Here is a 23133-nt window from a genome sequence, read left to right as displayed (position 1 = left end):
ATATGTATTATGATGATCTGCAATCAATGATCTTTGATGTTACTGTTGTAATTGTTTTGGGTGCCATGAACCATGCTTATAGAAAAAGGTGAACTTAATTGGTAAATGTATTCTGACTAATCCACCGACCAGACATTCCCCTGTCTGTACAGGTATGTACATTTTTATTAGGTGTAATATTATTGTACATTTAATAGGCGACAGTAGAGTTTAAACGTAACTTTTATATGTACTGAGAAACCAAAAAATATGTGTGATGCACTTTATTGCAATAATTTGTTTTATTGCCGTCGTCTGGAACTATAACCTATTATAGATAATAACCTATTGCTATAACCTATTGCTCCTAGGATACAAACCTGTACGGCATGTTGCTGTACTTAATACTGTAAACAATTGTGACCCTATGGCAAGGATCTGTGATCTAAACATAGAAGAGGTATAGTTAAAATCTGGTATAAAATTAAAAGTATACCTTTTTTTTTTTTTTGAGACAGAGTTTTGCTCTTGTTGCCCAGGCAGGAATGCAATGGTTTGATCTTGGCTCACTGCAACCTCCACCTCCCAGGTTCAAGTGTTTCTCCTGCCTCAGCCTCCTGAGTAGCTGGGATTACAGGCATGCACCACCATGCCCGGCTAATTTTGTATTTTTAGTAGAAACGGGGTTTCTCCATGTTGGTCAGGCTGGTCTTGAACTCCCGACCTCAGGTGATCCACCTGCCTCAGCCTCCCAAAGTACTGGGATTACAGGTGTGAGCCACCGAACCTGGCTAAAAGTATACTTTGTGAGACCAAGGTGGCAGGATCACTTGAGCCCGGGAGTTTGAGACCAGCCTGGGCAACTTTAGTGAGACCCTGTCTCTACAATTTTTTACGAAATTAGCTAGATATGGTGGTGCATGCCTGGTGGTGTGCCTGTAGTCCTAGCTACTTGGGAGGCTGAAGTAGGAGGATTGCTTGAGCCTGGGAGGTCGAGGCTGCAGTGAACCATGATCACACTACTGTACTCCAGCTTGACAGAGTGAGACCTTGTCTCAAAATAAATAAATGATAGATAGATAGATAGATAGATAGATAGATAGATAGATAGATAAAAAATACTACACCTGTGGATGAGGCACTTATCATGAGTGGAGCTCACCTGTTGGAAGTTGCTCTGGGTGCATCAGTGAGTGAGTGGTGATTGAATGTGAAGGCCTAGGACATTACCGTATACTACTGTAGACTTTACAAACACTGTACACTTAGGCTACACTAAATGTAGTTAAAAATTTTATCTTTCTTCAATAATAAATTAACCTTAGCTTACTGTAACTTTTTCACTTTGTAAACTTTTTAATTTTTTAGCATTTTGATCTTTTTGTAATGGCACAGCTCAAAATATAAACACATGCTACAAAAATATTTCCCCTCTTTATATTCTATTGTATAAGCTGTTTTCTACTTTTAAACTTTTAAAAACTTTTTTTACTTTTTACTTTTTTAGTTAAAAACTAATATATATAAACATACATACACATTAACCTAGGCCCACAGATTGATGATTGATGATGAGATCATCAATATTACTGTCTTCCATCTCTGTATCTTGTCCTCCTGGAAGGTCTTCATAGGCAATAACATACATGGAGCTGTCATCTCCTCTGATAACAACGCTTTCTTTTGGAATACTTCCTGAAGGACCTTCCTGAGGCTTTTTTATAGATAATTTTTTTAAGTAGAAAAAGTATACTCTAAAATAACAAAAAGTACAGTATAGTAAATACATAAGTCAGTAATGTCATTTATTATCATTATCAAATATAATGGCTATATATAATAATTGTATTGCTATACTTTTATATGACTGGCAGCACTGTCATATAAAAGTTTATATGATGATTCCTGGAAAAACTCTCCATACTATTGGAGATTGTTCATTTTGTAAGAGCAAAATGTGGAATAAAGGCAGATTGTTTCTGTTCAAATAGGCAATCCAAGCTCTTAAGAAAGCCAGTCTCAAAGGAAGACATAAAACAGACTTCAATAGTTGGAGAAAAACCTACTCGTGGTACAGTGCTCCAGCAGAATTCCTCAGTGTTGGCACAGCAGCCATGGGCGGAGATGTAGCCTCCAAGCCAGCCAGAGGCACGAAGTCTGCCTGTCCAGCCAGCACATCTGCTTTAAACTGGCTGACTGACCTAACCGTTGGGAACATTGACAAGACAAACAAAGACAAAAAATGGATTCAAGAATACACCAAAAATCCTTGATGACATCTGTGCTTCTTTAGTGGAAAACAAAATGTCCTCTGATTTAGCTAAGCAGCCTCAGGGACAGATGACAAGCCAGCGTGCTGACACTCCTCATACCTGGCTATGAGATAATTGCCTGCTATGTTTGCAAGATCCCCACAGGAGCAACTGGAATGTGTTCAAGGAGTGATGGAAATAGGACAGCCAGTGAGGGTTTGTGGGGTGCATCGTAAATTAAATGGTGAACCTTAGAAGCCTGAATCCTTCACCAAAGAGTGTGGGGATATGGAAGTCAACGTAATTAATGGCAGGACCTAATGAAATGATCACAGAAGCCACAGTAGACTTCTAGAGTGGATTTGAAGTTATTCCAAATAGCTTTAAAATGAAAAATAATGATGTGGAAACTTAAGGACTAGCCACAAGGAGAAGATTTTAGAGATATGATGCCTTCAAGGTTTGATAATCTGATTGCCAACATTCCATTGCCTGAGCGCACTTGAGTACACAAAGTGAGATGGCAAACTAAATTTGTTCTCTAGACTGCCAAACTACTTTGTTTGGCCAGATCTGGTTCTGAAGATACATAATACTTACAGGCCAATTAGAGATTGGAAATATGGAGCCTCAAGTCTTTATTTAGATATATCTGATGTAGCCAATGTTATGGTCTATGTGGAAATTTCCAAAGGATAGTGTGACCGTGAAGAACTCCTTAAAACTATCCAAGATGGAATGCTGACAAACTCACAACAAACTCAAGAAAACCCAGCAGGCATGGTGGCTCACACCTGTAATCCCAGAACTTTGGGAGGCCAAGGCTGGTGGATCGCTGAGCCCAGGAATTCAAGACCAGTCTGGGCCACATGGCAAAACTCCATCTCTACAAAAAATAAAGAAATTAGCTGGGTGTGGTGGTGTGCATCTGTGGTCCCAGCTGCTCGAGAGGCTGAAGCAGGAGGATGGCTTGAGCCAAGGAGGTCAAGGCTGCAGCAAGCTGTGTTTGTGCCACTACACTCCAGCCTGAGCAACAGAGTGAGACACCTTCTCAGAAAAGAAAAGACAAGAGTAAAGAAAAGAAAAGAAAAGAAAAGGAAGATAAGAAAGAAAATAAAAGAAAAAAGAAAATCCAGCGGACCATGATCCTGTTTGTGATCAGAGCCAGTATTTAGACAGATCGCTAAGAAAGCATCTTCATGAAGAGATGGAGGTAAAGGCTGAGCTATTATACAATTTCTCAGAGAAGCAATGTTTATCCCAGCAGGGACTCCACATCAGGCCCATATATACTGGTATCAAAATGACTGAAGATTTTGTTTCTTTAGAGCATGTTAAACAGTGCTCCTGGTTTACTCAGTAATTCCATTTTCTGTCACAGATTCATACCAATCATGAAGATGTATCACAGGTGAAGCACATTATCTACCATGCATTGAAAGATGTTGCTGCTATACTAAAAACCAGTGGATCCGGTTTTGTTAAACTCCAGGGTCTCAGAGATGCCTCTACCCACGCACAAATGGAAGTGAAATATTGGCAGCTGCTCAAACTCTTCAGGCAAGATTCTGGTGGACTTTGAGGATCATGTTACCTCATCTTTTATTTTATTTTTAAACTGTATTGACTGGCGAGAGTACTCTGTTTAATATATATTTATGGTGTCTACAGATAATAAGTGTGTATGCATAGTAACTGCAGAATATGGAGCTTTAAATTGCAACTTCTCATCTAGTGCAGAACTTTTACTAAGCTCAAAAACAAAACCTCTTTGCAATTCTGGAACAATACCTGCAGTTAACCCCCAGCTATTTGGTTGGACAACTGAGTCAAAATGTATTTACAACTATTAGGAGTCACTCTGGGCAATTAATGAGTCGCGTTTTGTTTCGTGTTTGTTTAGTAGCCCTCTCCCACTCCTTTGGAACGGGTTCAGAAGAGCAATGGAGAAAATAAACAGCTATGATGCAGTTCTTATTGTATTGCATAGGCTCGACATTGTATAGCAGAAGTCAACTACCATACAATTCTCAGAGTTAACCATTTTTAGTTAAATGGAGTTTTAATTTAAATGAAATTTTGCTGATTTTAAGGGTTAAACATTTTGCACTCAAGCATTCATATAATAAAGTGTTTATAAAATACCCTTGTTAAAACAAAGTGATATCATCTTAGATTATCACACAATTAGCCCACTTCCTAACATCAGTTCCTAGTATTAGAGTTGTGACATATGGCAAAAAGTGGGTCTTCAATTTATATATATATTTTTTATGGCCAAAAAATTCCATGCCATTCAATTCTTATACGATATTTTAAGCTGATCTGTTTTAAAAAGTTTTGACATCTTGATTTCCTAAGAAGTAGAATGAGAATAACAACTATTTCAATAATTAACCTTCTATTATTAACATTACTGAGGGTCTACATAGAACAAAGGAAGTGGAAAGAATTCCAGTTTTGTAATCAAAAGGTCTGAATTAGGATTTGAATTCTATCAGTTATTCATCATTTGACTTTGGGGAAGTAACAGCTTCTGTGCTATATAACTCTTCTGTCTATAGTTACTGAGATTGATGAGATATTCAATGTGCATTGCATTTTGTAAACTGCAGAGGAGTCTGGATAGACAAGTTTCTTCTAATAGTACATGCCCCCAGAACAGCTGTGTGCAGTGACAGTGAGGCAGCAATTTTCATGGGATTATTTGAAGGCAGGACATCTGGTTAGAATCTTCTCTTGCTATTTAACATTAAGCCTGCCTATCTGTGATGATGGTGGGCCTACTGTGAAACTGGGGAAGGCATAGTTTCAGGTATCAGGGGCTTACAACAAATTGATCATATAGACTGTTGCAACTTAAGGATAGAAGCTGGATCTTGTTCACTTTTACGCAAAGTATAAACTCAAAAACTTGTTGAGAAAAATTGAACATTTGTATCCTAGAAATTTCTAGGCACTCCTTGGTATGATTAGGACATTGTGGTTATTTGAGAGGAAGTAAAGCTTCCCTGGATTTCTTAATGCTCCTGTAACAAACCCCAGCCTCCTGACACTCTTCACATATCATGAGAATTAGATCTATGTCCACTTGTCTAATTAATTGCTCTGATCTGGGCTGGGCACAGTGGCTCACACCTGTAATATCAGCACTTTGGGAGGTTGAGGTGGGTGGATCACGAGGTCAGGGGTTTGAGACCAGCCTGGCCAACATGGTGAAACCCCGTCTCTACTAAAAATACAAAAATAAGCTGGGTGTGGTGGCACACACCTAGAGTCCTAGCTATTCGGGAGGCTGAGGCTTGAACTCGGGAGGCGGAGGTTGCAGTGAGCCTAAACTGCACATTGCACTCCAGCCTGGTGACAGAGCAAGACTCCATCTAAAAAAACAAAAAACAAAACAAACAAACAAACAAAAATTGCTCCTATCAGAACTGATTGTGCAATTTCTTTTATATCCTTGAGAGAGCCAAATAATTATAATACAGACAAGGTCCCTGAATTAGTCTGCTTTTAGAGAACACTGACAAATACAGTTCCTAAATTAAGCCCTGAGGGGCCAGGAAGATGATAGTGCTATCTGTCTCAGGATGAAACACAGGCCTGGGAGATATCTCTAGGCCATAAAAGCTGAGCAGCATGAGGCTATCTAGCCCCTGGAAATATTTTGTTTACATAAGGAGCAAGTAATCTGGGACTTCAAGCCCCAGATGACGATGAGGACCATCCAGCAGGAAGGGATCAGAGTCAGTTCCAGGATGAGGAAGGTAATCCTGGAGGTAAGCACCAGGTGGGTCCATGGACTCCTTGTCCTCCACACAGGTATTATGCCAGGCTGTGCAGAGGCAACCCAGCTGGTCCAGCAGTGCCACAAGGAGGGTGGTGATACAGGGTATAGACAGCCTGCAGCTTCTTGGGCAGCACCGGCAGCAAGGCCTGCACTGCATCTGAATGGTGCTTTGTACCAGGCACGCACTTACAGCCCTTCTCACACCAGCTGAGATGGCAGCAGTGCTGTTGCCCAGGCAGGCATTCACCTTCCACAGGAGAAGAGTCCAGGCTTTCATTCACCCACCGGAACAGCTTCAGGATGATGCCTGGAATCTGCAGAGCAGCTGAGGCTATGGTAAGATTGAGAGGAGGTACAAAGGAGACCAAAGGGCCTCCAGTCGGTGGGGACAGTGGCACAGGCAGACATCACTCAAGGATGGCCGGAGGCCAGGTGGGGCAGAGACCCCACCCCACCCAGCCTCATCAGAATGGGAATGTTCCAGACCCAGGGTGCTGCACTTGTAGGAGGCCTGAGGGTGGTGGTGAGGAAGCCCTCTTGCTGATTTTGGGGACCACTGTGGCTAAGGAACGAGTCCTAGAGCCAAATGGAGCTGGAGCATTGGCTTATCCATTTACTAGTGCTGTGACCCTGGGCAATTCACTAAACCTTCCTGGGCCTCAGTGTCTTACTCTGCAAACTAGAGATTACAAAACTGCATTTTCAAATTCAACTGCATCTTAAGGTGTGGATTAAATGGCACATGATGAGCTTTAGAAAGATGTTGGATATTCTCGTAATTATTATGTTACTATTATACCTCTGAGGCGCTTAAGAAACTTGCAGTAATCTCTGCCATAAGTTGTTCATGTCTAAGCCACCCCCCGACTTCACCCCCAACAACATACATATACCCAGGCTTGAGCACCGCTAGAGTTGGACCTATGTGGATGTCACTGCAGTTCTATGTCGCGAGGAGATGTCCATGCCTCCCTTTTCAGTTGTATAAAAAATTTTGTGCAACATAGTAAGATTCTCTATTACCATATTCTTCAATGATTATCATATCAATGCATTAATTACCATCTTAATTACAAAAAGTATTACATAGTACACTTGTAATCAAGGACTATCAGAGTTGGAAGGCCCCTGAAGTGCCTCAGTCTCTTCTCGCTTCACTGTTGAGGAAAGGGATGCCCATGGAAGTTTGAGTGTTTTTCTCATAAGTCAGCAGAGCCACTGTGGCTGAGCTGGGGTTGAGCTACATTTTCTTTGTACTCCAAAAACACCCTGGGGGTAAATTCCATAACATTCTGAAGAGTAAATGTGGACCAGAGGGACTCGTGTGCAAATTTCTTCTCCTATATTCTCCAAAAACAAGCAGACATTTTCAGAGTAGTCCAATTTCCCACTGAAAGAGGAAGTTAGATGAGTAAGGAAGAAGGCAAAGGCAAATATAACACAGGAAGTTCTTGTCCTTGTCTCAAGATATTCCCAATTCTAGCACATACCAATAAAGATGTGTTCTCTGAGTTGTTCGGTTTTCAGTAGCCAGTGATGCTTCTCTCTGTGCCTTTATCTAAGAGACCTGGACGTATGCGGTATATCTCGTGGTGTGTTCAGTGTTTCCTTTATCTTGCTTTATATAGTCAAGAGGATATTTTCTGCCAAGGTCATGAATTAGGGGGATGAGAGAAGAGTGTTACACAGGTTGGACATAGCAGAGGGATGGAGTGGAATGAAGTCAGACATATTTAGTTGACAGGAGTTCCAAAAATCCCTTCACTGCCTAAAATTCATGAAATCCTTGCTCATGTTATAGAATATATCACTCTTCAGTGGCTTAAGGGGGTACTTGGAGCCTGGGAAAAAGATTTGCTTATAAAGAGCAAGTTTTGGCCCTTCATTTTCACCTTGACTGTTAATTAAAGCCATAACCCTACCAGCTCTTATCTTGTTCATTCTATGGCCACCTTCATTCAACAAATAGGAGAGCTCCTTGTGTGTCCTATAGCCTGCTCCCTTATTCCCTGTTTTATTAAGCCCTGTGGGGGCAGCCTGCCCCTGGGAGCCATATTAAATACTTAGCTCATAGTTTCTCTGGAGATGTTGCTATTGGGAGTTCTGACTCCAATCCTGCTCTCTGGGGTAAAGCCTAAAGAGATTCAGGCAAAGGATACTTCAAGCCTTCTTTAGTTAGTGCAGGATCTTCTCTCTTATACAGAAATGTAGTCTTCAAAGCTGCTTATTTTCTCTTCTGTCCAGCACCGAGGAGGCTGCAATTAAGTAGCAAGGCCACACATATATTTTTGGATAGGGCTAACAGAGTTCTGGGCATTTTGGAGAATCACAATTTAAGAGTCAACAAAGGGGTTCAGAAGACCATCTAATGAAACCCAGGCTTTGTAGAGACTAAAACCATGAGACCTCAAATAACTTAAGAGAAGTACAAACCTAGGCAGAGGCAGAACTGGAGCTAGTAGTCTTCTGGCTCCTAGACCAGTGCTCTTTCTGGCAGAGATACCAAATTGAGCTGGGCTAGTGGACTCAATTTCACAACTACAGACAGGCATTTCTGAAGGAATAAGAATTTTAACTTACATTCCTATGTGAGCTAGAGCATAATATCAATATTTGCATTTAAAGTGCTTGTTTTCAGAGCACTTATATTCATTCTTCCGTTAAAGTAGACAACCACTGAGTAACAAGGATTATCAAAACTCAACAAAACAATGAAAGGAACTGGTGCACTTTCATGTCTGATTATTTCATTTTGTGAACCAAGTGCTCTGATTTCCCAGGGAGTTTCTAAGCCAGGGGTATGTCATGCCTGAAGATGGAAAACTAAGATAGCCATCTCTCCATCTATTTATATACATGTACCAAAGATTTAGTACTTGCAAGACCAGTTTCTTGGCATTTTGAGGCATGGGATGGGATGTGGGGCCTATGCTATAATATTCTGGTATCTAAGTTTTGATGTCACAGAATATCAGAGCTGGAAGGGTCAGTTTGTCTAATTCTGCAATTTAGATGAAGGAACTGAGACTCAGCAATTAAGTGGTTTGCTCATGGTTTTCGAAAAACAAAGCAATTTGAGCAACGTAATTGTTGATTGCATCTCTGTGGTTGAGTTGTTCATTTTCATTCTAGTCTACTCACCTCCTGTTCTCATAGTATACTACTATCAAATCCCAGTTACTTTCATTTCTATTTTGTTTTAACCTCAAAGGTATTCATCAGGAATAAATAAGCTACCTGGGATCCAAAATCCTTCCTAGGTCTTTTCTCATTTCTATGAAGATTGTGTGGTGACAGAATTATGACTTTGGTGTCTTAAGGTGATTTTGTCATTTTTGTTGCTATCGAGAAACACAACTAACAGAGGAAGCACAATTTCAAGAAGTAGTAGGTCAGATAGAGCAGCCTCGAAGAGAAGTTGGTGCCATTTACAAGATTTAGTTAATTTTAACCAGATAGTTATGTTAATAGGTTTCTGTTAAAGACTCCATTATAGTCACAGTACAAAGAACTGAAGTTATTTAAAACACATTATCCTCAACATTTCAACATATTCTAAAATTTCTATATTGGGTGCTAGTCTATGATGGGAGGAAAAAACCAAAGAGGACTGTTGTTTCAGCACATTAACAACGAAGCTATTTTAATCAATATGTATTCAATTAGTAGATTTTTCATTAAAATTTTGTATCTACTCAAGTGTCTAATCTTGTACAATATTCAAATTTTACACGCATTTCCTATGTGTGCAATATAATCATATTAGTCAGGTAAACAAAATCATTTGCATGGTGCAAGAGCACATTTTACTGATGAGGGGATTTAAGCCCAGACAGTTGAAAGGATTATAGCCAGGTCACAGAGCTAGCTAACTCATTTACAGCTGAGATTAGCTCTAAATCTGGGCTATTTTGTTTGATTCTTATCATAATTCCTCCCCAATTATAGATCCCTCTGTAATGCTAATTAGCTGCTTTAAGTGTCTGGTAGACAATATGTTATTCTAGAAGTGCACAAGATTTGGGATTTGATAGGCAGAGGTCCTCCTGTTTTAGCCCCACCTCTGATAGCTCAGTGACCTAAATAGGATTTACTTAATCTCTCTGAAACCGGTTTCCTCCTGTGTGAAATTGGGGTAACACCTGACACATGATATTATAGACAAAGTATGATGTGTGTGAAATGCATAGCACATAGTTGGTGATTAACATGCGGTCCGTTCCCCAGTGAAGTTGAGATTGTATATTTCCTGAATTATAAGCTATGCCTTTCATTATGAAAGGCATACCAGTGAGAGCACCAAGTGTAACAGGCTCATGTCTTGATAGATAAATGAAATGAACAATGAGGAAGGATAGAAGGTGAGTAGTCTACAATGAAAGCACCAAGTGTAACAGGCTCATATCTTGATAGATAAATGAAACGAACAATGAGGAAGGATAGAAAGTGAGTAGTCTTTATGAATTCACCTTCTATGACCGGACCAGCTTCTAGTAGGAAAGGAACTGAGGGACAGCATTATAGAACGGCTAGATGAAAGTCCAGGTTTTAAGGAATCAAGCAGCCATTTCCCTATTACTTGTATAGTATTCTTTGAGAAAAGAATTAATATTGAAGCAGGAATTAAAATAATCTTCCCTGGCAAGGTTTTAGTGTAAGAGTGATCAACTTATTCGAAAAAGTAATTAAGTCCACACTTACACAGTGATTTTTCAGGTTATATAGTAATCACTATTTTAAAAAGACATGTCTTGAAGTTAAGTAATTTGATTTGAAAGTATAAAATCTTTCATGTACAACTGCAAAAAATAAGTATTTCTTATGCTTGGAAGTACCACGTCAGTGTCTGCATAGGGCAAAATAATACTAAAATTTATTTGTAATTATGTCAATATGCCCCAATCTCCTAAAGGAAGAGGGAGAAGCTGAAAAGATCAAAATGAATGTTGACACAATCTTGTTTTACTTAAAATTTCCAAGTAAATCTGATCAAGCTTCCAGATTCATGCTGTCCAAAACCATAGCTACTGGGCGCAGGTAGCTAACTAAGTACTGGAAGTGTGGCTAGTTCAAATGGAAATGTGCTGTAAGTATAAAATATACACTGAGTTTTGAAGGCAGTATAGAAAAAAATGTAAAATATCCCAATAAATCATTTAAAACTTGGTTATAGGTTGAAATATTTTAGACACATGGAATTTAATAAAACATCGTTTTAGGGTTTTAGAAAATATATCATTAGCATTAATTTCATTTGGTTTTTACTTTTTTATTGTAACTATTAGAGAATTTAAAGTTATACATAGGACTTGCATTATACTTCTATTGCATAGTGCTACTCTAGATACAACTACCAATATATAGAGGGTCATGTTAAAAGCCATGAAAGAAATCTGCAAAATCAGTGAGGAACTCACAGGGCAAACTTGAGTTTTTCAACAAATTGTGCACAGAAAGAAAGAAGAAAAAAAGGAAAAAAAGAAGAGGCAAAGAAGAAAATGTAAACTGAGACTTGAGAGGTCTACTTCAATGGCAGTCTGAAATCCATGGACCTGCTCCTTAGAACAACCGTAATCAGTAAGTTACTTTCAAAAGCCTAACCATTTAAAGTCTCCAGAAATTGGCTGGGCACAGTGGCTGAGGCCTGTAATCCCAGCAGTTTGGGAGGCCCAGGTGGGCGGATCCCTTGAGGTCAGGAGTTTGACACCAGCCTTGCCAACATGGTGAAACCCCATCTCTACTAAAAACACAAAAAATAGCTGGACATGGTGGCTGGTGCCTGTAGTCCCAGATAGGAGGCTGAGGCAGAAGAATCGCTTGAACCTGGGAGGCGGAGGCGGCAGTGAGCCAAGATTGCACCACTGTACTACAGCCTGGGTAATAGGGAGACTCTGTCTCAAAAATAAATAAATAAATAAATAAATAAATAAAGTCTCCAGAAATTGTTTTAAGGGTATACAGCAAATGAAGAAACATTTATTCAACACATTCTAATAAATCTTGGTGGCAAGAACAGTGAGAGTCTGTGGTACTCAAGTCACAAAGTTCTCCTTCCTCCTCTATTCAGCCAGCATGACAGAAACTCCATTCTGGGCAGCCGTGGCCAAAGATTCCTCTCCCCTCAGCTGTCAGCATTTCTCATTGCCTCCAATTCTCTGTTGCAGAGGCTACATTCCAGGCCAGAGGTTGGAATCTCCCTTCCTTCACCAATCTCCCTCCCCTACTCACAGAGTGGAGCCTCTACTCCAGGGATGGTAGGCTAAGAATACTGGAGCTCTGGTCACCACTGCCCCAGCTTGCTGATAGGCTACTGCCTCTGCCCAGTTTGTAAAGCAGGGGTGTCACTCTTGAGAGAATTGGTCCTTTGTGCTTACCCATGGTTCTGGAGCAGTGGCTCAGATATCTTGCCCAGGGGCAAGAGGCAGTCCATAAGAATACAGTTCTGACAGAAACCTCAAAAACAATGGAGATTTGGGTGGTAAGCAATTAAGACGAGGCTGGTAGCAGTGAAAATACTCTTGAGTAATACTATACCGATGGATACATACGTTGTGTAAATCCACAGAATTACACCAAGACTGCACCCTAATTCAAATTAGACTGGGTGATTATGATGGGTTGAGGTAGGTTCTTTGATTGTAAAAAATGTACCACTCTGGTGCACCAGAGATGTTGATAATGGAGTAGGCTATTGCATTGCATGTGTTGGGGGAGTGGGTATATGGGAAATCTCTGTACTTTCAATTTTCTTGACCTAAAACTACACTAAAAAAAATATTTAAAACAACAAAAGCAGCCCTGAAAAAGGATGTCAATTTTTTTTAAATTTCTACATTCCATCCCACCACCAGTAAAAGGGGACTCAATATAGTGGATGACTGTGGAGCAATTTATGTGCTATAATGTAAGTAATGTAAAATGCTGCAGTTGATATGTAAAGTCTGGTAGTTCTTCAAAAGGTTAAACATAGTTACCAAATAACCCAGTAATTCCACTTGTAGGTATACTCACAAAAGTGAAAATAAAAAGGAATGAAGTACTGGTATATCTACAACATGGATGCTAAGTGAAAGCAGCCAGTTACAAAAGATCACATATTGTATGAGTCCATTTACATGAAATGTCCAGAATAGGCAAATTTACAGAGATGGGATGAATAGTTGCATTGTTGGTGAGGTGAGGGAGCTTAAGGGAAATGGCTAGTTTTGGGGTGATGAAAATGTTCTAAAATTGATTGTGGTGATGGTGTGCAACCCTGAATGTATTAAAAACCACTAAATTGTCCTCTTTAAATGCATGACTTGTATGGTTTGTGAGTTACATCTCAAATCTCAATGCAGCTTATTTTTAAAAAATGTAGCCGAGGTGGGAGGATCGCTAGAGGTCAAAGAGTTCGAGACTAGCCTGGACAACATAGCAAGACATCTCTACAAAAAATTAAAAAATTAGCCAGGCGTGGTGGTGCCTGTAGTTCCAGCTACTTTAGAGTCTCAGGTGGGTGTTGGGGGCTTGAAAAAAAAAGTTAAGATTTTATATAAATAGTGATTGAAAAACATTTTAAGTCTGTTTAGGATGCTACAGACGAGGTGGCTTATAAACAGAAACTTAGGTCTCAGTTCTGGAAGCCGGAAAGTCTAACAAAAAGGCACCAGATTTGCTGTTTGGTGAGGCTCCACCTCATCGTTCCGATGGTTTTCTTCTTGCTGTGTCCCCACATATTAGAACGGGCCTAAAGGAGCTCTCCAGAATCTCTTTTATAATGGCATTTATTCTATTCACAAAGGCTCCTGTCTCATGACCTAATCATCTCCTAAAGGCCCCATCTCCAAATACCACATTGAGGATTAGATTCCAACATTTGAATTTTAGGGGGTGCACAAACATTTGGTCTACAGCACAAACTAAAAAGCCATTTGCAGCAATTTTTGTGAACATTCATTGAGATGTGCTCTTACAAACACTTTGTTTTTTGTGCTTTTAAATATAAATTTTACAGAAGTACATTAGGTAAGTGGAAAACTCAAAATGCTAGGTGGTTAAGATGTAGTAGCGTCACTGCTTTAACATGAAACAGGGGATTTGGATCGTTTTCTACTAGCAACGGGACTTTGGGCCAGATGATCTGAATTCAGAATTTTAGGCAGCCCATGTTACTACATAATATCCTCAGTGAGGTTTGTGGAACACCACATAATCAACTTGTCTCTAAATTTCTCTAAGAGAAATAAATACACTAAGAGGAATAAATCAGGACTAAAGAAACCTCACTCCAGCTCAGGTCATATTTGGCCACCAAATGAATTTCAGTGTTAAACTTAAGACAATTATATCAACAAAGACTTTTAATTTTCAAAACTTTTCGTATCTCCAAACTGCAGCTAAGGGGACATATGCTGTACAGTTCAAGTCTCAGTTCTCCTGTGTCACCTGTGAAGCAAATACCTACTTGTTTTATAAGGCTGACGTGTGACTCAAAATAAAAAAATGAGATGATGTGGTATACCAATGATCCAGTAACTCTAAGGCATGATGCAAATCCATGTTCATATTATGTTTTTTTTTTAAAAGCAAAGCTTAATATTTATTATCTTGTTTTTAGAACAGAAATAACATTAAAATAGATGTTTTTGGAATATCAACATACAATCAGAAACAAAGTCCAAGAATCCTCCCCATCTCCAAGGCCTAAAGGGCAGCTATCCAGCTGTAGTCTATTTTCCTAAATTTTCTCAGTTCTTTTTCTTCAGATTTTGACAACTGATGTATAATGTCCTCTCCTAAACCTGTGTTATTTGTATCCTGGACCTTTTCGATAAAATCATTTTCTTCATCTGAATCTTCACTTTCTTTTTCTTCTTCCATATCTACATCTTCAGGAATTTCTTTAGCACTTTAACAATAACAGAATAAAAAAACACTATTAAAAAAAGTTTCTAAACAGTAACTTTCTAATTTGACACCTATGTAGAAATACCATACAAAGTAAATGAAGACTTTTCTTACTAAGTACACTTTAAAAATTATGGGTTATTTATAAAAGAGCAGGTGAATTTACAAAAGTATAATTTTAAATTATGTACCAAACCCTTAGAACACACAAAGATCTTTTTTGAAACTTATTTTCAATATATTTTACTTGACTTAATAATCCTATAGCCTTTAAATCGGTTTTAATTTATGAAATAAAAAGAAATACAGTGGAAGAACATTCTAAAAAAGGATAAACACAAACCATCCTGTTTCCCAAAACAGTGCATCTAAACCTGTCTTAAGAACTGCTTTACCTCTTAGTCTCTGTAGACAGCAGCAATGAATTTACAAACATGGAGCACAGGAAAGCAGCAGATGGCAGGACATGGGCTGGAGTGTGAAGAAGCTGGAATCAAACAGAAAACAGAGTTCCAGTTAAAATGGTTATCCTCCACCGCAGTCTGTTCCTACAGTGTCCTCACAGAGGCCCTTTTATTGTAAATGCCAAGAGTGAAATGTGAAAAAGCTTTCCCCATACAAAAGCCAAACCAAAGAAAAATGCATTTTTACCTTCCTACATTTATGCCAACAACCACCTCTACCCCTACCCCAGGTCCAGGCCAAAACAATCCCAGATCACAAGGTTAACTTATTCAGTTTGTTGTTAGTTATTTATTTGGGTATTAAAGTTGTACAGCATACAAATTACAGATTGACTGTGTCAAAACTCCAGCTTCGGGTGCTTTAAGTGCATTTAATCTGTTTCACATGGTTTGCTTTCATAATTACTTACCTCACTAACTGCGGGTATGTTTTCTGTTAAGGGTAGTTGTACCAGCTCATTCTCTAAAGTTTCATTTAATTTTTCATCCTGCAGTTGCCTGTGTTTTCCCAATATGAAATAAAATGGGGTTGTGGGAAGACTTTCTTCTGCTAGCAGCTATAAGGATTTAAGACAAAGGGAAATTATTTCAGAAGAAAGGAAGAACTGCTTTTGACTTAACAGTAAGTACTACAGAATCGTAAGTCTGTGAGGAAAGGGATTTTACAAATTATCCAGCTAGTATGATTCTCTCATTTCACTGAGAAAGCAGCTGAGGCCTAGCATCGCACTTATGAGAAGAGCTAACAGTGGACACTTAGATGACAGAATAAAACATGCATTTACCACTAGTTCTTCACCAAATCCCACAAAAATGACAGCAAAAGGGTTTTCGAAGGGTACATACTCACAATGATAGAAAATGAGGGAAAAGGCCTCAACAGTAACATGTTGGAAGCTGGAGAGCAGGCTGAAGGATGGTATTGAGCTCAGTAGAGCTGAGAAAGCACAATTCTAAGCTGGCTGTAAGGAAAGCCAAGCATCCCAGTTCATACTACAGAATCCTGCACATGCTCAGGAGTTGGTAATAATAGTAACTCTGCATGTGGGGTGAAAATGGGACTAGACAAACCAGATGGGCTGGTCAAAAGTCTATTTAGAAAGCACCCAGATTGCTACAGCTCCTCCTCAGCCACAGCAGAGGGCTCTAGGTCTTTAGGCTGGGTATGGGTAGCAGTGGTGGTGGTGGTGGTGGTATCTTCATATCTAGGCAGTTGTACTTCATTAGGGGGTTCTCAGAACACTGGCAGGCAGGTCTAAGTCCTTCAGGCAAGAACGCAGAAGAATTTTATATGGTTAATTTGACCAGCCTAAGTAAAACCTAAAGATACAGCTGACCTTGGAATAACAAGGGTTCGAATAACACGGCTATGTCAAGTTTATTCTATTTCTGCCAGAGCTGAGATGGCAACATCAACCCCTTTTCTTCCTTAGCCTACTTGATGTGAAGATAAGGATGAAGACCTTTGTGATGATCTATTTCCACTTAATGAATAAACATATTTTTCTTTTCCTTACAGTATTTTTTATTTTTTTTGAGACGGAGTCTAGTTCTGTCACCCAGGCTGGAGTACAGAGGTATGACCTGGGCTCACTGCAACCTCTACCTCCCAGGTTCAAGTGATTCTCCTGCCTCAGCCCCTCGAGTAGGTGGGATTACAGGCGTGCACCACCACGTCAGGCTAATTTTTGTATTTTTAGTAGAGATGGGGTTTTGCCATGTTGGCCAGGCTGGTCTTGAACTCCTGACCTCAAGTGATCCACCTGCCCCGGCCTCGCTAAGTGCTGGGATTACAGGCATGAACCACCGTGCCCAGCCTCCTTATGATTTTCTTAACATTTTTTTTTTCCTCTAGCTTACTTTGTTGTAAGAATACAGTATATAACACATATAACACAAATAACTGTTATTGGTAAGGCTTCAGATTAAGTTCTGGAAAGTCAAAAGTTATACATAGGTTTTCAATCTCTATGTTGCTCAAGGGTCAATTGTAATGACATTTGAGATTGTCTCAATAAATTAGCTCACATAGTGGAAGCCAGGGGATAAGTTCTGCACAGGCAGAGAACTTCCAAGTGGCTTTTTAACCCACTTTTAAATCCAAAGACAGTCAAGAATCATCAGACTCTGATGAAAACCTCTAGATGAAAGGCAGCAACCAAAACAAACCAAAACCAAACAAAAATGTGATGGAAACAGACCATGAAAAAGAAAAAAAGATGTGATGATAAAGATGAAGAAATCTTCCAGAAAACAAACAAAAAATAGGTAAAACAATAAGAATCATAGAGAACCATTTTAGAAGGTCCAGCACTAAATAATAGGAGTTCTAGAAAATAGAGAAAATACAGGGAAAGAAGTAATTAGCTCCTCCTTAGTTCTCTACTCAAAACCCTCCAAGGGGCCCTATATGTAACTCAGATCAAAAGTCAGAATCTTTTCAAAAAGGCCTACCTAGACTTCCCTGTTTAAAATTATAAGCTGCATCCCATGCATGCCGTCTTTTCATCTATCCCCCACCCCACCGTAATTCTTACCACCTTCTCTATTCCATATTTTACTTAATGCATGTTGTTTACTGTCTCGATCTTCTGGTGGACTGTGAATACCACAAATTTATAGGGACTTGACTACTTTTCTCACTACTGTATTCCAAGGGTCTAGAATGGTCCCCGGCATACAGTAAATAACAAAAAAATTATTGAATTAATCCAATGAGTTTCAAAGGAAAATAAACAAGCCAAGTTACAGATGAAGGAACAAGAATAAGAATGGTATTGAACTTCTAGTAATACTGGAAATTAGAAAATAATAGGACAATAATGTCAAAGTTCTGCAAGAATGATTTTCAACCTACAACTCTATAATAATCAAGTGAAAGAGAATAAAAACATTTCCAAACATGCAAGGTCTTCAATTGACCTCCAATGCACTAAAAGAATGCTTCACCAAAACGGGGGAGTGACCAAAGAAAGAGAAAAACTATGCCACTAATAGAGTAGAGGTCAAATAAATCCCCAGAATGATGGTGAATATAGATCCTAGGATGACTACTCTGTAGCAGGTTTCCAGAGCAATCAGTCCACACTGAAGACAGTCAGAAGCCTCTTGGAAATAATCCTTCATGACTTGAAAAAATACCTAAGGTATCTGAAAACACTCAGAGAAGACTTATACAACTTGAGCAGAATTTGGGTTGAATTACATGAGAATAGAAAACTAAGCAAATGAAAAAAGAAGGCAATCATTAACTCCAGAGAAAATAAAAACTTGGTCACAAAAGGAAAAACAATCTGCCTATTACTACTACATGGCTTGGCTATGAATTGTGTTAATACAGCTATGACAATGACTACTAAACTAACCTATTTAACATTTACCCATATGGGGAAAATTGGGGGACAAGTAGGGAAAGTGTGTGTTGTGTATATGCAAGCAGTGCTGATGTAAAAAAGGGCTAAAAATTCAGCTTCAATAGATCAGAGTTAATAGATAATACCTAAATCTGAAAAATCTATAATTAGAAATATAAACATTTCTTAGAGATTTCTTAGAGATTCAGAGTTAAAAAAAAACTTCAGCTAAAAGATTTGAGAGTGTTTGTCTTTGAGGGTAATGGTAGTGGTGATGGAGTTTTTTCTGAAGAGCCTTGTAAAAATATTTGACTCTTTAAATCGGAAGCATGTTACCGATATTATAAATTAAAACAATTTTAAAAGAGCACTAAAACTTTCAAGAGAGACATATCAGTTTATAAGTATATGACTTCTAATTCCATTTTAGGGTCAAGTGAAATATTTTTCTCATAGTTGACTTCTAAAAGGTAATTGTATCCTTTCAGGTGGGCAATGCATCCTGCTATGAATGGCTAAAACATACCTGTTTGCTTGTTGGTGTGAGTTTTTCTTCTGGAGACTTTGTACTGAATGTCAATAAACTCTGAAAAGAGAGATCAATTAACGATGCAAAAGACAAACTGTAGAGTGCAAATCTAAACAAGGTGTTATAGGGTGTTAAAAAATGGGAAGGTCAAATTTTTCATTTTGATATATATATTTGACAATAGAAAAGGAATAAAAGATTTAAACCTATTTAATAACCACTATGAGAGTTACAAGATTATGTCTGAGAGATACTTAAGAAATGGAAATGAATAAAAAATAACTGACAGACCAAACTCAAGCCACCATTTTAAAAACTGCAAATCAAACACTAAAACAAAAAAAACAAAAAACATTTACGCAATTTGAAGTATTTTAGTTGTCTTCTGCTTCTTTGCTGTCACAGAGTTAATGCAAGCAATACCTAAGGAACCTCAAAGGTGTGGGGTAAAATGATAATACATTTACATTAATAATACTGCTGTACTGAGCATATTAGACCTAATTTTTGGGGAAATAATCCTTTAATGAAGTTATTTCACCTAGAACAAACTCACACCAACAGTCATGGGCTATTAGTCTAAAATTCCATGTACAAAGTGATTGCCTTTTTTGAGGGGGGCAGTTACCTGTGATTTTGTTAGGAAGTAAAACTGGGATCTATTTAGCCACTGGTAAGCTTCTGAGGTGAAAGACTCAGGGACATCTCGTGGAACAAACACTCCCCACTGGACTTCCTCTCTGGAGATACCCTTTTGAATATACAATGGCCTTGGCTCACTAGGTTTAAATACAAACACTAGAGGAAAAAAACAAAGAGACAATAACATTTTGCCTGAAAAGGTTAGTTCTAGCCTTAGACTGGCAGATCACACTAATCCTGGGACTCACCCCATTGAGTAACTGGCCCAAGTCATGACTGTTTTAGGCTGATTCAAGAGGTATCTACTGTGTGCCTACTATGGGCCAGGCAGGTTAGGAATGAGGGCTATGAGGATGAAAAAGAGAAAGAAGAATTCCTGTTCCAGAGGCCAGGGCCTACTGCAGAAGACAGAAACCACAGTAGTATTTTGTCTGTAAGTACTAGAAATGAGATATGTAGAAACTGCTTCAAGAACACAGAGGATGACCAATTAAAGCTTCTCAGGGGCAGTTGGGAATGTGTCAAAGTGGTGAAATCTCCTGAATTTTAAAGACTGAGTAGGAACTGGCTTGTGGAAAAATAAGAAACGTATTGGAGCTCTCCTAGAACTAAGTATGGACTTACACAATGACAAAGTGTTAGGGCGAGGAAGGGCCGTGCCTCAAGCAAAATGGCTTCCAATTAACATCTGATTTGAAGGCAAGTTTGACTCAAATTATATTAAGAAGAAAACTTAGGTCATAGATATTCTCTTACTACAAAGTGTGGTTTGTACTTACAGTCTGAACCCACTGAAGACTGAGAGATTGCTGCAATATTCTCTGAATTAGGATCAGGTTCCATAACTCTAACGTTTAATTTTGCATTCCACTCCACTGAGGGGGGAAAAAAAAGGTGATTCACTTCTAAGGAAAGATTTACCAAAAGCTTTAAAAAACTTCCATTATTCTTAGGAAGAGGAATCTTATGCTTCCAACTAACACACATGGAGACACACTGAAACGATCTGTGGAAGGCTGCACTAAAGTGAGAGGCCGAAAGAGAAACACACTGGAACTTTAGCGCTCCTTGTACAAACTATGAAAAGATTATTATTTCACTGAAATTTATGTCTAGTGCTTTTCTGATGCTGCTAAATGTGGATAGTATGTTAACCAGAGTTAACTGTAAAGAATACTGAAAAAAGTTACCACACACATTCATTTAATAAGCAACTACTATGCCTTCCAAACATACACTCAAATGGGTAAAATGTTCACATTTGTTAGGACTGTGATAGATTACATTTGAATTTAAGCTGTCAGGGGTAATGCAGATTAGTAAGCATTAAAAATGAGCAGAAAACATTATTCAAATTGTTATGAGGATGGGGATGTAGAGGGCATCAGAAAGTCACACACACTAAAAACAGTAGAAAAAGGTAAGGATAATGGAAGACCCAACAATTAAGCAGTTAATAAATAATGTCTATTACAGGCTCAGTATTCCAAATTTTGGTGGTATAATATGTCATGTAAAAAACTGACTATTCCAAGTACAGACCTGATGATATGATCCCTAAGTCCTAAAATGCCAAAGTTTAATGTCAACTCCCTATGCGCTTTGCTAGATCACTTTAGAGTAAAAAAAATCTTACATGCACAACTCAGCAGATTCCAACAGCAAAGAATGCCATTTTCAGTAGCACCAAGTAGATACTTTGAACATGTCAATCTCCCAAAGCAAAGGTGCCTAGATTAAAACCACAAGGAAGTTAGTAACAGTCAGTTCTATCAAATTCAGTTACAAAGAACTGCAGGCTTCCAGCGGCTGTATTAGTTCTATGTGATGCAGATTTTAATATAGACACATATGTTTTTGTTTATAATTATCCTGAAGAAAAAAGTGTCTAAGGAGTACAAAAGGAAGGGTTTAACTATTTCTTTAGGAAAATAGATCGGATGACCAATTCTTTAACATACTGTGCAGTATACCAATTAACATGTAACAGAGAAAATGTACATCAAATGTACAAAGTCATCTGACAAAAATCCTATTTTATTTACTGAGAAGAAGAAAACTTGCAATTTCAATTCTGAAGAAAGTTTTACAAAGTAAATTCAGAATCAGACTTGCTGGCAATTAGAGACGATCTCAGTAGGCATCTGATTCCGTTCTCAGGACCAACTACCTGAAAATGCTTCTGCTACTTTCCCCTGCGCCTCTCAGAAACGATGAGGTTGGCACATAACATGGTTTTTATGGGAATACACCGAAAATAAGAAGGTTTGGATCCCCTGAGGCTTATGTATGGCTTCTGTTATCATTCAGCACATCCATGAAAGTATTCCAAAGAAAAAATATGTAGGCCAAGAGTTAAATGTTAACCTGAATTTCAGAAATGTTGGCACACTTTGTGAACTCAGAATTTTTGGCTTTCCAGCATTTTTGGCTTTTCAGCTTGCCCCACTGACCTTCAGGCTACTTTTGGAGAGGGCATAAATGACTACTGAAGTTTTAAGACTTGCTTAAACAAGTTAAAAAATAGCACTACATACTTCCCAAATGATTTACCTACCTTATTTTCCCAGCTCGTTGGCAAAATGTACATTTAAGTTCCCATGTTATGGAATCCCATATTGTGACTATTTCCTCAAAACTAACGGCTAGTAAAGAACCATCTTCGGAGAAACAACAGTTAGTTGCCTGATATTTGTGATAACTACCAACAAAGTCACAGGTCCAGCCAACAGCTTTTTCTGTGGAAATATAAGCCATAATGTTCAGAAATTGTGTAAATGCTAGAGAATGCTACAGCAGTTCCCCCTAGTCTCCCGTTATCTGAGGGTTCACTTTCTGTGGTTTCAGTTCCCGGGGGTCAACTGAGGTCTGAAAATAGCTGAGTACAGTACAAAAAGATATTTTGAAAGACAGAGAAAGGCAGAGACAGAGCACACACATATTCACTTAACTTTTATTATAGTATATTATTGTAATCATTCTATTATTAGTTATTAACCTCTTACTGTGCCTAACTTATAAATTAAACTAATTTATTCCTATATGTATGTATAGGGAAAACAGTATATATGGGGTTCGGTACTATCTGCAGTTTCAGGCATCAGCTGGGGTGGTGGCGTGGGGGGGGCTCTTGGAATGTATCCCCCACTGTTAAAGGAAGACTGCTACACAAGGAACATTATAAGCAGTAGGGATTAAGAAACAAAGAAACAAAGATACACACACAAATAAAAAA

At 38.6% G+C, this 23133-nt stretch overlaps 1 protein-coding gene across 1 annotated transcript in view; it reads right to left on the bottom strand.

Annotated features, from left to right (window-relative positions):
- Positions 1-14567: 14567 nt before the first annotated feature.
- Positions 14568-23133, bottom strand: part of WDR75 (WD repeat domain 75) — a 36443-nt gene continuing 27877 nt past the window's right edge. Inside the window, exons 14-21 of the mRNA XM_003907720.4 lie at positions 22456-22636; positions 21535-21629; positions 20678-20773; positions 19885-20054; positions 19254-19313; positions 15785-15931; positions 15306-15397; positions 14568-14911 (exon numbers count right to left, since the gene is read on the bottom strand). Of these exons, the coding sequence (XP_003907769.1) occupies positions 14707-14911; positions 15306-15397; positions 15785-15931; positions 19254-19313; positions 19885-20054; positions 20678-20773; positions 21535-21629; positions 22456-22636 (1046 nt within the window). The 3' untranslated portion in view covers positions 14568-14706. The remainder of the gene's footprint in view (positions 14912-15305; positions 15398-15784; positions 15932-19253; positions 19314-19884; positions 20055-20677; positions 20774-21534; positions 21630-22455; positions 22637-23133) is intronic.

This window comes from Papio anubis, chromosome 10 (assembly GCF_008728515.1).
Source record: "Papio anubis isolate 15944 chromosome 10, Panubis1.0, whole genome shotgun sequence".
NCBI lineage: Eukaryota > Metazoa > Chordata > Mammalia > Primates > Cercopithecidae > Papio > Papio anubis.
The sequence above is the reverse complement of the archived record's forward strand: the minus strand, read 5'-3'. Positions and strand labels throughout refer to the sequence as shown.